The 13,940-nt window shown below is 40.9% G+C and overlaps 1 protein-coding gene across 1 annotated transcript in view; it reads right to left on the bottom strand.

The window, feature by feature from the left end:
- Positions 1 to 13,940, bottom strand: part of PARM1 (prostate androgen-regulated mucin-like protein 1) — a 108,402-nt gene that overhangs the window by 8,566 nt on the left and 85,896 nt on the right. Inside the window, exon 3 of the mRNA XM_003898756.5 lies at positions 2,263 to 2,341. Within this exon, the coding sequence (XP_003898805.1) occupies positions 2,263 to 2,341 (79 nt within the window). The remainder of the gene's footprint in view (positions 1 to 2,262; positions 2,342 to 13,940) is intronic.

The following is a 13,940-nucleotide window of genomic DNA, read 5'->3' as shown; positions in this document are numbered from 1 at the left end:
TACCGTTTTGGGGAAGTGTGTAGCAAGAAGGAAGTGTTTCTATTTCACTCCACACGTCAGTGAAGGTTGTATTTTTGATACTGTAGCCCGTTAGGAACTCACCATTGGTGATTCTAAAATGACTCTAAAATGTATGTGTAAGTTCCTTTTTGGGGAGGAGGGGCAGAACATATTTTTCAACAGATACTTTGTTATAAAATGGAAATGAGGTTCCCAGAGTAGTTCATAAAAGCCAATTTAACTCATAATTAAAATACGGTGTATCTGCAGCAATAAACTAATAATTAAACCAGATGGAAAAAGGTACCATTCAGTAAGACATAATTTATAAAATTAAGTTGAGTGCTCAAGGACATGCAGACTTAATGAAGAGAAATATTTTTTTAAATCTGGGGGAAACTTCTGGATGCTTTTATAAAATGTTTTATTAGAAACAGATCATGTGGGCCCTTTCATTCCAATTTCTCTTCAAAACCTGGCTTTCCTGTTCTTTGTATCGTTGATGCAGGTGATATTGCAAGGCACTCTCATACTTGACATTATCAAGATTGATTTGGTGCACATTTAGAACACAAGATGGAGGGAGATGAAAGGGAAGGAGGAGGGAAGCGCTCCCAGTGGGCACTGGGTGGGGCTGGGCGATGAGTGGGGATGAGACGAGGCAGCAGCAGAGTGGATGTGTGCTCTGAGATGAGGAATCATATCCATGAGCTCTACATGGGAACAAGGGCAGGAGGGAAGGACAGGGTGGCACAGCTTCTTGAGGAAGAAGCATGGCTGCTGGGGGTACAAGTCACGGGTGTCTGTGTGTGTGCCACAGTGCCCATGGGATTGTGTGTCTTTATGTTTCATTGCTTATTTGTTCAATATATCAAGCACCGTCTTGGTCCCTAGCACTGTCCTCACAGACAAATCCAGGTCCTCAAGTGCCCTACATTTTTTGTGGGGAAAAGAGACAATAAATAAGCAACACATATGCAAAAACAAAATGATAGCTAGAAAATAAAATAATAGACAGTGGTCATAGCCAGGATGGACTTAACAAGGCACTAAGAGAGTAAATAACACGGGCCCTGAACTGGAATGGATATCTCTCAAAGGAAGTGAGATGAAAGTCAATGTACACAGCATGAGAAGGAGCTAGAAGAAGAGCATCTCAGGGAGGGACTAGCAGGATCCCAGGGCCTGGGGAAGGAAAGACAGAACCTGATGTGTCCTAAGAATTGGAGGGAGCTGGAGTGACTGGAGCTCAGGGCTTCTGAGGGAGAGAGGGATGTGATGATTGGAAAGAGGGAGGCAGGCATGGTCCAGGATGACTGAGGGCCATGCTGAGGAGTTACAATTTAATTCTCAGTGCAAGGGGAGCCACTGGGGTTTTTCAGGAAGGGAGTGACAGGGCAGAGGAGCTTACATAGAAATAGTTCTGGCTGCTGAGAGGAGAACGAATTGGAGGTCAAAGGTGAGTGTCCTCACCACGCAGCCTGTGTCTTTCTGTCCTTTGTTATGGGCACTGCACAGACTGGGAAATAAGACAGTCACTTGCCATCTGGCATATTACAGCTGGAAGGACACTCAGAGACTGTGAGTAACGTGGTATTGAGACTTGATTTCACAGAGCAATAGAAGACATAAATGGAGGACTCACGGAGTATTGCAACTTCCTATTAGGCTAAAGAAAGTAAAATCTCAGCTACTATTACTTAATTTCATAGGAGAAAAGATATTTTAAAACCAAAAATATAAAGACATAATCACAGGGGAAAAATAGTTTTATAGGAAAAGCCACACCTTCCTTATATTTTTTACATTTTGCATTAGAATCAGTGGAAACCTCATTAACAGATTGGGTACAAATCCACAGTTCGGTATTCAGAACATCAGAATTTAGGAACCATCGATCCCACCCTTCTACCCCCTTTCACAGATGAGAATAGGTGAGCTTTAGGAGGCATGTGGCTTTCCCAGGGTAATGAGGTACATTCAGGACAGAGAGCCTAGGCTTCAGTCTCCCGACTCCACGTTAATTCTTCTTCCATTGCATCATCATGCTGTATATCTCAGCTTACTTCTTCTACTTTGCCAAGGTACATCTATACCTGTGTTGTGCGAAGCAGAACACCCACCATTTTTCACTTCTCTGCCAATATTTCTGAGGGCTCAGATACCTATTAAGGAACAAGTATCCAGCAAAACAGCGCTCAGAACCAGAGCCCAATAACACAGAATCCTTTTCTTTAAAGAGAAGACGAAGCTGCGTCTCACCTGATCTTTAGGTAGGCCGCAACTCCAAACACCAGCAGCACCACGGCGATGACTGTCACGGTAATGGCGGCGATGCTGCCTGTGGGGGAGGAAGGGCACAGAAAAGAAGATACATGAGGATACAGGGCATCACGTGACTTTGGCGTGCATCGTATCCACCTTCTGCCTGATCCCATCTTTTCTCTGAAAGGGGAAAAAGCTACTTCAGATCATTCTGTATGACATTCACAGTTAGAATAAAACCCAGGATCTTAACTCTGTTACCAAAACACTTTTTATGCAGGTAAAATTGGGTAAATGATCAATATTTATCAAGACTTTTTGGCTGACCTGGAATTCAGAGAGAAGTACTTAGTCATAGTTTGATTATCTTTTTAAGAATGACATCAATCTGTTGTTGTTGCTGCTGCTGTTGTTTGCAGGGGTAGTGGGTTTTACATTTCTTTTTGTCCTATTTTCTTCTTTTATGGGCTCTGCCTCTTCTTTCTACTACTTGTGAAATATTGAGAGACTTAGGATGTTTTATTCAAGGGTCACTACAAAGTAATGTGGTTGGTTTTTTCATAAAAATATCAGCAGTATCCACTTTAAAAGGGTCGCCTTGGTAGGAAATACACTAATTTTCATGAGGCAATCAAGTCAAAGCATTTTAAAACATTCCTCTGTGGGAAATATGTTCAGTTTTCATTCTTGAATAGTCAACTTGGTTTTATAGAGAATAAAGCAAAGTTTGATAGATAGAATAAGGTCAGGTCTGATAGGTAACACTATTTTGTGTTTGTAGAAATACCCTGGTGCGATATAAAGTAACGTGAATGTTTTATTCTGTAGTTTGAAATCTGGTTCCCAAAGCAACTATTAATGGGCAGTTTAAAAAAACTCTTTGAGCATGTACCCATGTAAGAATAACCATACCTCCTCCAAATACTACTTTGAAGCACAACATGCTTTTTGTGTGAGCTTTGCATTAATAATGAATATACTTTAGTTTTATTTCACCTTAAAAATGGCAAGAATCAATTGGGTTCTTGTCCCCTAATACTTAAAGTGAGTTTTTGGCACTAAAGCTGGTGTTAGGGACCCCATTTACTCTTTTAGGCAACTGGGAAATTATTTACTAGTACTTCAACAAATGAATTGGACTCTTTTAAACACACTGCAAAGAGCACAAGAGATTTGGAGTCTGAATATGTGGATTTGAGTGTGGTCCAACTATTAGTAGCTGTGTGACCATGAACTATTTATTTAACCCTGACGACTCTTACACTACTTACCTGCTGAGACAGAGGAATAAGAGTGATCTACCCATCTTGCATGATTTTAAGGGGATTAAATGAGATGCCAGGTGCACCAGTTTAAAGCACTATGCAAATATATGATCCTGGACCAATTCTCATCTCTCGTGCACTAGAGATGACTCTAGTCTCAAAAGTCTCAAAAGTGATGACTCTCCCCAACATTTTTGGAGATTTATCACTGTAGATTATTTTAGTATCTCTTCTTTTATTTATTTATTTTTGTCTGCTGGTTATGAATGGCTCCTGTTACTGTTCGCTTTATTAGCCTTCCCACCAAAAGAATTGTAGCACAGTTAAGAAGCCAATCAGTCCACTTGTTAATTCTTTAGTAAGTTCTCAAAAGCTTTGGATGAAAGAATGCTACATCAGACATCTATGCTCCTGTTGGTTATAATTTCTAAAAGAGAGATCCAAAAAAAAAATCATTGCTAACATTAAAACTGAGACGAAGACTTATCATATTTAACCATTTCAGAGCTTACAAGCTTCTGAACACTCACAGATCCATTTCTTTGCTCCTGGAATCATTTTGAGCCAGATTAATATAATTATCATAATAATTCTCTTTCCTTTTTACTATTGTAAAGACAGAATTACGGCACTGAATGATCAAATGTGCAGACTGGGTCAAGTAGAGAACATCCGAGGTCAGTTCCCCTTATGGAAAACCTCCACTCCTACTTCGAAAGACTCCTCTTGGCTTCTTGGCCTCTAAACTGTGTTGAAATTAGAACAATTCAAAGTTCACTGAAGCCTCGTAATAGCTCTTTTAAAAGCTTATGAAAGGAGGGTTATAACCACAGGGTAAGGTGATAGGAGTATTTTAAGATTCAAAAAGATACAGTAATTGCAATTAAGAGAAGTGTAAAAAACCGACCTTTTAATTTAATTTTTCTTTTTTAAAACTGGAAGAAAAAAGAAGGAATGTAGCTGATTTTCCCGCAAGACTCTTCTTTCTTGCTCCAGGGATAGCTTAATATAGGAAATCACAGGTTTGGCCTTTTTCAGAGATTCTTCTCTAACTTTAGCAGTTGGGTCCCCTCCAACTTTGTGATTTACTGAGTTTATTTATATACCACCTCTTTCTAAAGATAAATCAGGCAGGTTCTCCAACTAAAGTGCATTCTTTTTTTTTTTTTTTGGATTGTAAGTGATAGAGTGACCACTTCTCCTCCATGTAATGGGTGGCTCTCTAGCTCCAAGTTTACCCCCAATCTTCAAATGGGGCTCTTCCACGTCACCCTACCATGTCCATAGAAGACAGCCTATATGACCAGAGCTGGAATTAGCCAGTTATTTTCCTCCTGATGGGCCCTTGAGGGCAGCTGGGCAAAGGGGCACTTCTGAGAGTTTGTACAGCCCAATATAAGGCCAAATGGTATAAGATAAAATAGATAGTACTTAAATATTTGAACCACTGTATTAACTATTCTGCTACCCACTGACTCTTCTCAGTGGATGCCAGCCATGGGAACAAGAGTCCTCCAGAAGCCGAAAACCTTTATCTGGCCCTGAGCCTAGGAGATCTTGTATCCTGAGCTTGCTGTTACCTCCACAGCAGTGGCTACTTTCAGAAGCAGCTGGTAACATCAGCCCTGGGAAGTTCCACACCTGAGGGCATCACAGTTTGAGAATATGAAGGGGTTGCTGAGCCCATGTTAGCACAACTTTATAGGGTGACTGAAAAGGCTTTATGTCCTCCTTCTGAAAACAAATGCCATTTCCCTCTGAGTTCTGTTTAAACTAAACTGGAATTCCCCTCCTCCTCCTCTTACATTTTTCAATATGAGGAAGGGAGAGAAAAAATGAGGAAGGTGTGGCTGGGGGGCAGGGGAGCCTCTGCCTTACGAGGAAGGTGCGGGACACTGACAGGCAGTGCACTGGGAGTGGAGACACGGGGAAGGTGGCTCGCATTTCATTTCTTCCTCATTGGGATTTGTAAGTTAGAGAGTGGGTGTGACTCATGTGATAAAGCCCTGGAATGGGCAGAAATTAAGAACTGGAGGAAACTTATCTATATGTTTTATAATCCAAGATACAAGAATATTCCACTGTACTAGCACATTTCACTCTACCAACATGTTCTGCCTATCCAAAGGGTTGGTGAAGGCCTCTTAACCAAAGCCTCTTTGAATTTTGGTCTCCCTGAAGTCTGGAATTCCTCAGGGTTGCATTTTGCCACTTTTTTTTAATGCCCCAGGACCAGAATAAACGGGCTAAAGAATAACCATAGCTACCGTTTGCAGGCGACTACTTTGGGCTGAGACTGTGTGCAAAACTGTACAGCTATCATCTTATTTAATTCTCTTTACCAGGAAGAATTGTTCCCATTTTATGGATGAGGAAGTTAAGGCTCAGAGAGATTAAGGTTCTACATGAGGTAAATGATTGAAATAGCAATTGGACCCAGTACTATTTAATCCAGGTTTTGCATTTTTAATCATTAACTTTTCTTAGCTTGGCCAGTTCCTATTCTTCTTCATCATCTAGCTAAATATCAACCCTTCTGAGCTGTTTTCCTTGACACCCCTGAATAAATTACAGTGTCGTTGTGTGTTCTCAGATCTCAGCATCAACTTCTTTCAAGCATTCTGTGTTATGTTCATATGCTTCCCTAGGTCAATTCTATTCATGGCCATCTTGCATCTCTTCCCATTTCTTTGTGCACCATTAGCTTAAGGCACCATCTTTGTCCCACAGTGGATACTTAACTGATGTATTTAATGTTGAATAAACAAATATAATTTTAGCGTAAAAAAGATTACTGGAAATTTTTTTATACCCTAATAGCTGTGCTAAGAACGTTTCCACACAGCTGACTCACCACATATTCACCTTGGAATCACCTGCTCCAGTTCTTACCTGAGTACCTACTCCTACGACTACATCTGTGGTCCCACCTCCCCAGCCCCCTGCCCTTCTCACTGTGCACTTGAAAGTCCCCATCAGTGACCAAGGTGGTTAGCTGGAGGAGAGTTCATTTAGGAATGAATCAGTCCGTTCTCATGCTGCTAATAAAGGCATACCCAAGACTGGGATATATATATATATATATATATATAAAGGTTTCATGGACTCACAGTTCCACATGGCTGGTGAGGCCTTATAATCATGATGGAAGGTGAAAGGCACATCTTACATGGTGGCAGGCAAGAGAGCATGGGCAGGGTAACTCCCTTTTGTAAAACCATCAGATCTTCACTATCATGAGAATAGCATGGGTAAAACTCACCCCCATGATTCAATTATCTCCCACTGGTTCCCTCCCATGATGCATGGGGATTATTACAATTCAAGGTGAGATTTGGGTGGGGACACACAGCCAAACTTTATCAAGGAATAATTGTCTAAATAGAGTCACATAACATCCTTGAAGCAGCCAGAGTAAACTCCTGGTCAGCCTGGTCGGCCACTACTCCACTCCCCTACAACCCTGAGGAAGGAGGCTGCCTTCGGGGTTATTCCTTTCCCTGTTTTAGCTCTGTTCTATACCCTGAGGCAGTCCAGGAATGTGTGGCATCCTTTAAGAGTCTCTCTCCCCACACTCACACATCCCCATGGGCCCGCACGCCACACACATGGGCCCCTTTTCTTTCTCACACACTCAGAAGGGGTTCTGTTCACATCCAAGCCTCCTGCCTCTCACTTGACTAAAAGGATCCTTCTGTATTCCTGGGCTTAGCAATATTCTCAAACCTCAAATGTTCCTCTAGGGACTCTTCTCATTGAGGGATTTTCTTTTTATTTCACTTTAAACATGAAATAAACATTTTATTTGAGCTCTTTGGAAGAAATATTAGTATTTGCCCAATTGTATCAAAAATGTAAATATTAGGACATGATGGGATGAACCCAAACAACCTCTGAAGAAAGAACTTTGCTGGGCTCTTTAAAGAAGTTTTTGTTGCTCTGAGAGAGCTAGGGGTGGAGGAGGTGATGGTGGAAAGTTTCCAGAGGTGAAAAAGAGGTGAGTGTCTCACTGCTATCCATAGATGACTCCTGAGACACATTCTCCTTGAAAATTCACCAGTCAGCTTATTTAGAAGGTGCATGTAGATACTTGACCAAGTTCCTGAGTATGTGTGCATGCCTCTGATCTATTTTGAGAAGAGTCTTTAACAAACCTCTTGACTGTTTTTCAATATTCTTGCTCTTTTCTTTCCACTTCCTGGTCCAGAGATTAGGTAAGAATCGGAGAAGAGGAGCAGGTGGCCACTTCAGAGTGTGTGGCGGCTCCTTCAGTCAAGGTCACCAAGAGGGAAGGAACATTTTGTGTCAGAGGAATTCTTTCTCTTTAAAAGCATGTGTCTGTGGATGTGCTGGAGGAGGGAAGTGGGTCACTGGCGAGGGCTTGACAGTTAGAACTCTGTGCCTGCTGAATCTCTATATATTATGCTAGGCTCTTCATTTTCACAGCAAGAGTATCAGATCATCTCTCCTTCCTCCAAAGAACAACAGTAATAGCAAGAGAAATAAACAACAACAAAAATAAAAGCAACTAACATTTTCCTGTTACTTACTGTGTGCCAGGGACTGTTCTATGAGCTTCACTTATTTCAGTTCATTTAATCCTCATGAGAACTCCATAAAGTAGGTATTCTTGTTATCTCCATTTTACAGTTGGGGTAACTGAGTCACAGAGATGCTAAGGACCCAAAGCCACAGAACTGCTAAGTAGAAGAACTGGGATACAAGCACAGGTTCGAGAGTCCATGTGTTACCCACTAGGCTCTCCTGCCACCCTGGGCTCTAGTACTAAATCTTCAACTGTTTTAAAATAAAACCTACAGTTCTGGTGCATCCTCTGTCTGCTTTCTCTTAGCTGCCCTGGAATCAGGGCCTGCCTTAGGCTGTGTGATGGCGTGGGTCCTCTTGTACATACTGGTGAAGGAAGATTGAAGCTCAATAATTCAAATTAATTGGAAGAGGGCTAGTTAGAAGCAGACTACAGTTCTAGAACAGCAGCCTTAGATTGTTCGGGTCATTGGTTTCTAGTGTGTGTTGTGGTGCAAAATAACTGCTCAGAATGCTGCCAAATGCTGTTCATTTCAGTGTATTAAATAACCCAGGGTACATGGTAACTGCAATTTGCTTCTAGTGGGGTGGTAGTGGGAGCAGGGTGTAGTTTGTGAGATGGAGAGAAAGTTAGAAAAGAAAACCTCAGTTCTTAGACACTGCAACCTAGGTAGATCCTAATTTTACCATTATTGAAAGTCTCTTTGTCTTCTGGCCTTGTCTGCTTGGATTTCATTCCCATTCTTCTTTCCATTCTACCCCATGCCAGGGGAAGCACATCTTGTCTCCTCCCTCTTACCCCAAATCCACCCTATAAGCTTCTCCTGAATGAACTCCATGGGCTCACCTTAAGCCAGGACAGTGTGGGGTACAGAGACTCAATAGGCCAGGGCCCTGAGATGTCACCACTCCATGGCAGAGACAAGTGTCAGGCCCCAGGAACCATACTGGGGTGTGCAGGATTGGATGGATAGACAGGCAGGGAGGCAAGAGAGGTGAGTAGTGCCAGCCTCTGTATTTCTGCCTGTAACTAAGGTGGGTGGGCCTGTAAAGTCTGGAGCAGTCTTGGAAAGAGCTGGGAATGAAGCTGTTCTCTGATGGATGGGGCAGGACTTGGACAGACAGCAATGGAGGATCGAGGCAGGAATCACCTCGGAGGAGAGCAGACACCCAACATTTATGGGCCTGAAGGGTTTGCACTGGGCTTAAAGACAGAGCACCTTGACTGGTGTTCTTATCTAAAAAATGGACTAATCCCTGTCCTCTCCACCTCACAGGGCTACTGGGAGGATCAAATGAGATGAAATGCTTTGTAAATTAGCATGAACAAAGAGGGCTGTTGAGATCTTTGTAGAGGCCAGTGCCTTCATTTTATGGATTAGGAGACTGAAAGGCTGCAGGACTGATTAAGTGACAAAACGAGGACCACAGGCTATATAAGAAGGCATAATGGAAACTAACAGAGATCATGTAAATGGTTGAGTACTCAGGACCAAATCATAAAAACTCTGAAAGCCAGGAATCATGGTGTTTGGCTTGATAGTTTGGGGAGCAGGGACCATGGAAATGCTTTGGGAAGAAGGATGCACCTTTTATGCAAAATCCTTCTCAAGTCCAACTTTCTCTTGGAACTCATCCCTGATGACAGTCACTATCTTGAGTCCTCTTTTTCTAGACATTTGCTGTCTTATTGTGTATGGGACAATTTAGTAAATTTATTTTAGTATGTAACTGATACTGCCATATGTAGCTGTGGGTGGTTATGTATATTATACATATAAGACGTAGATGTATGAAATACACTGTCATACCAGTGGTTTTATGGGAATACGTTCTGCCTACTCTCTAGACTGAAAGTCTCTTAAAGCCAGGTATACTACATTATACTTTATTATTTGTCTAGGCCTAAAGTAAGTGATTCACAAAATCACTGATTTCTTCTGAAGCACAGCCACTTTAAAAAACCTGAACTTTATTAGTTGTTACGTTGCAAAAAGAAAGCATCTTTATAAAGAAAACAGCTTGCGTAAAACTATGCTACAGAAGTATTTTTAATTAACACAACCTAAGCTTGTCCCTGTAAATAAGTAAATTAGCCCTTTTCCCCATTACTCCTCTCTCAAAATCTTTACATCATTAAGTTACTAGTCATTTGTTTATACAGAGTGGCAGAGGTAAATTTTATCAAAATTAGCCAAGTATTATCACAGCTGGAATGTTTTACCTCATGTTTATACTCTTATCTACATGCTAGTTAGTGGGCAGAATTGGGATTCAAACTGTGGGGTAGGATCCCAACATCTATGTTTCCACTTCATGTCATCAGAAGACCTGGTTTAGAGAGTGGCTTCACTTTTATCTAAAAGGATGTTACCTACCTAAAACCTGTAATTAAAAATGTATGCTAGAAATATTAACCTTGGTTGAGATAATAAAATACTTGCTCTTGCACAAACCCAGTGCTTGTTTCCTCTTTTTTCATTCCTCTCTCATAGGGGCACATCAGCTGTATTTTAAGGACCTGGGAAGCGCACGTTTGCAATGAATGCAAACCAGGCACACGTGTCGGCACAGTTCTTGGTTACCATGGTTTTAAAGTTTCTTCACTTCACTTAGAATTACAATCTTTTCCCACACGAATGAAGCCTCTTTTCCACTTGGAATTTATTTTAACTGTGTGTTCAGGTTGTTCAATCTCAGCTCTCTTTTGACACCTGTAATGTGAACTATACTGGTTTTCTAAGAATAATGAGAGATATTCTTCATTGCCTTTTCTCAAGGCAAAGCAGCCATTTTCCACCTTAGAACAACCGATTAACACACAGCAACTCCAGCTAAGTGTCCGGGATCAATCCCCTCATTCAGTTGTGCTAATGGTGCTCCCCAGATCAAAAGAAGTGTGCCAGGAATGAGGAATATCAGAGGCCAGGCTGGGGAATCTCAACTCCTAGGTCATCTCTGTGAAGGAAGCTTAGAGGGGTGAATATGGACTGCAGGAAGCATGCCACCATCTTGCTCAGTAGGTGCCAGCATCTCCGTGAACAATGAGAGAGAAGAGCTTTTTGTTGTTGCTGTTGTTGTTAACTGTCTCCTCTGTCTCTTTAGTATTTCAGTGATGAAAACAAGGCATGATCATGGATAAGATAATACTAAAGGGGCTGGGAGCAGTGGCTCACGCCTGTAATCCCAGCACTTTGGGAGGCCAAGGTGGGTGGATCACCTGAGTTCAGGAGTTTGAGACCAGCCTGGCCAATGTGGTGAAACTTTGTCTGTACTAAAAATACAATAATTAGCGGTGTGTGGTGTGGGCACCTGTAATTCCAGCTACTTGGGAGGCTGAGGCAGGAGAATCGCCTGAACCCGGGAGGTGGAGTTTGCAGTGAGTCGAAATTGTGCCACTGCACTCCAGCCTGCGCAATGAGAGTGAGCAAAACTCAGTCTCAAAGAAAACAAACAAACAAAAAACTAAAGGGAAAAATAAATGAGAAAAGTTGGCGTATGTCCTTTGCAAAAATCATCCAGTCTGCTAAGGTAAAGGCTCAGATTCTTGTGGAGTTCACCAACCTTGGCAGGTGAGAGCTTCCACACTGGTATTTTCTTGGTTCAGAGGACATAAGCAAGAAGGAAGAACTTCTAAGAGCCCAAGACAAAGTCCTAACCCTGGTTGCCAAGCAGTGTGCAAGTTTATCTTTTTTATCACAGAATATGGGCAGGGAACAGAGAGTCATAGTTTCAGGTTACCTATCCTGACACCTTGGCCAAGGGCAGTGACATCAATATAATTACTACAGTCCCAAGGACTCAGGGATCTCCTAGGAACCACAAGCTAAATTTAGCCTCACTCCATGTCATTAATCAGCAAGGCCACGCAGGATCTTGCTTTTGAATACTGTATTTACCAAGTGTTAATTTCTCCCAGACTCAGGAATTCAAAGTTTTGGAGTTAAAAACATTGGAAAGAAAAATAATTTCCAAACTTTGATGCAAGTTAAGGGAAGAGTACAACTTCTAGGTCTCAATTGTCCAACCTTGGGGGCAGATGGGACCCAGGCTAAATCCTACAGCTCAGCTTTTGTTTCCCCCAATGCCCCAAGATTGCCTTTCTCTTAGCTAGAAAACTGCAGTTGTTTGGACTCCACTTTTCTTTGGATTTTCCAAGTTTTCTGAAACTGTTATTGTTTCAAATGTGAACATAGCTATTTTTCTCCTTTACACTTTTTGGATTATGCTTTTCTGTATTATGCTGTAGGCGGGTACTTAAGTGGACTTTTATTATCTAATGGTCACAGTAATAATCCCTTTGGGAATCTTAAAGTGTTTTTACAAACATTCTAATTCTTCGAGTTAAGAAAATCAAAGTCTAGAAGAGTCAAAACTCTTGCTGGTTGGTATCCACACTGAGAATTAAGGACCCAACTGTAATAATAATAGCTAACATTTACACAGTGCTAACTATGTAAGAGGCACTTAATATACTTGTCTCATTTAACCCTAATAAGAATCCTGTAAAACAGGTACAGTACTATAATTACCCTCATCATCTAGATGAGGAAAATGGAACACCTGTGATAAACAAACTTGCTCATTTCTCCCATTTAGCAAATAGCACAGGTGAGATTTTTAACCAGGCAGTCTGAGGCCAAAACTTGTGCTGTTACTACCATTCTTGCCTTCCTAGAGCCTGTCTTTGAAATGACTCCATGATTTCTCCACATGGAAATATGGCAAAGTGTTTTTGATGGCCCACATCCATGGACCTACTGAGATTTTATAATTTTAACATTTGCCTTCATGAGTCTGACAATAAAAGCATTATACTGTTAAATAAAATATCATCTTTTTGGCCAATATTTTTGTATCCTAGGACCCGAGGGGGAACAAAGCATGCTGAGGACAATATTAAGTTAGCATCCATTTTATGCACTCTTAATGCAATATTCCTGAGTTGACTCTCTGACATGGGATTTTTAGAACCTTTCTGATAAAGATGATGAGAGGGTGTTGATCCATTCTCATTTCCCTGCCAAATTATTTTATAACTAAAAAGACATGCTTTTTTGAGTTGGAAGATTAGAGTAAGGGTTCAGTCAGGGTATGGAATCAAGCATATCCATATCCGACATATTAATGGTATCAGCTGTGTTTATAAGTTAAATCCCACCTTCTCAGTAAACCATTTCCACAGCCACTTTCATCATATGCGATTGGTGAAAGCATTTGAAACAGAAAAAGAAAATTGCTCTGTAAAGACAAAAACTTTCCAAATGTAATAAAAGGTGATGTTGGGACAATTAAAATATGTGATAGAGTTATATTACTACTACATGACAAACTAAATAGACAGTAAATAGCTGATTTGATTACCTTGACATATATATCTCAAAAGATATTTTGGAAATATTTCAAAACCAGATTAAGATTTAGGTAATATAACTGAGCCAAAGGAGAAATATAAGAAGAAGAGACAATAATTCGGAATAATTTTTACTTAAAATAAAATCTGACAGTTGGAGCCCCTTATGGGAGTTTATTTGGCTTTAGGAAACTTTGAGGTTTAAACTAAGTTTAAAGAATAGGAAAACAACAAGTATATGAAGAAGTGCTCAACACTACTCATCATTAGAGAAATGCAAATCGAAACCACAATGAGATACCGTCTCACACCAGTCAGAATGGCTATTATTAAAAAGTTGAAGATAGATGCTGGTGAGGTTGCAGAGAAAAGGGAATGCTTATACACTGCTGGTGGAAATTCAAATTAGTTCAGCCACTGTGGAAAGCAGTTTGGAGATTTCTCAAAGAGCTTGAAACAGAATTACCATTTGACCCAGTAATCTTATTACTGAGTATATACCCAAAGGAATA

The sequence above is a fragment of the Papio anubis genome, chromosome 3, assembly GCF_008728515.1.
Source record: "Papio anubis isolate 15944 chromosome 3, Panubis1.0, whole genome shotgun sequence".
Lineage (NCBI taxonomy): Eukaryota > Metazoa > Chordata > Mammalia > Primates > Cercopithecidae > Papio > Papio anubis.
Note: the sequence above shows the minus strand (reverse complement) of the source record. Positions and strands in the feature narration are given on the sequence as shown.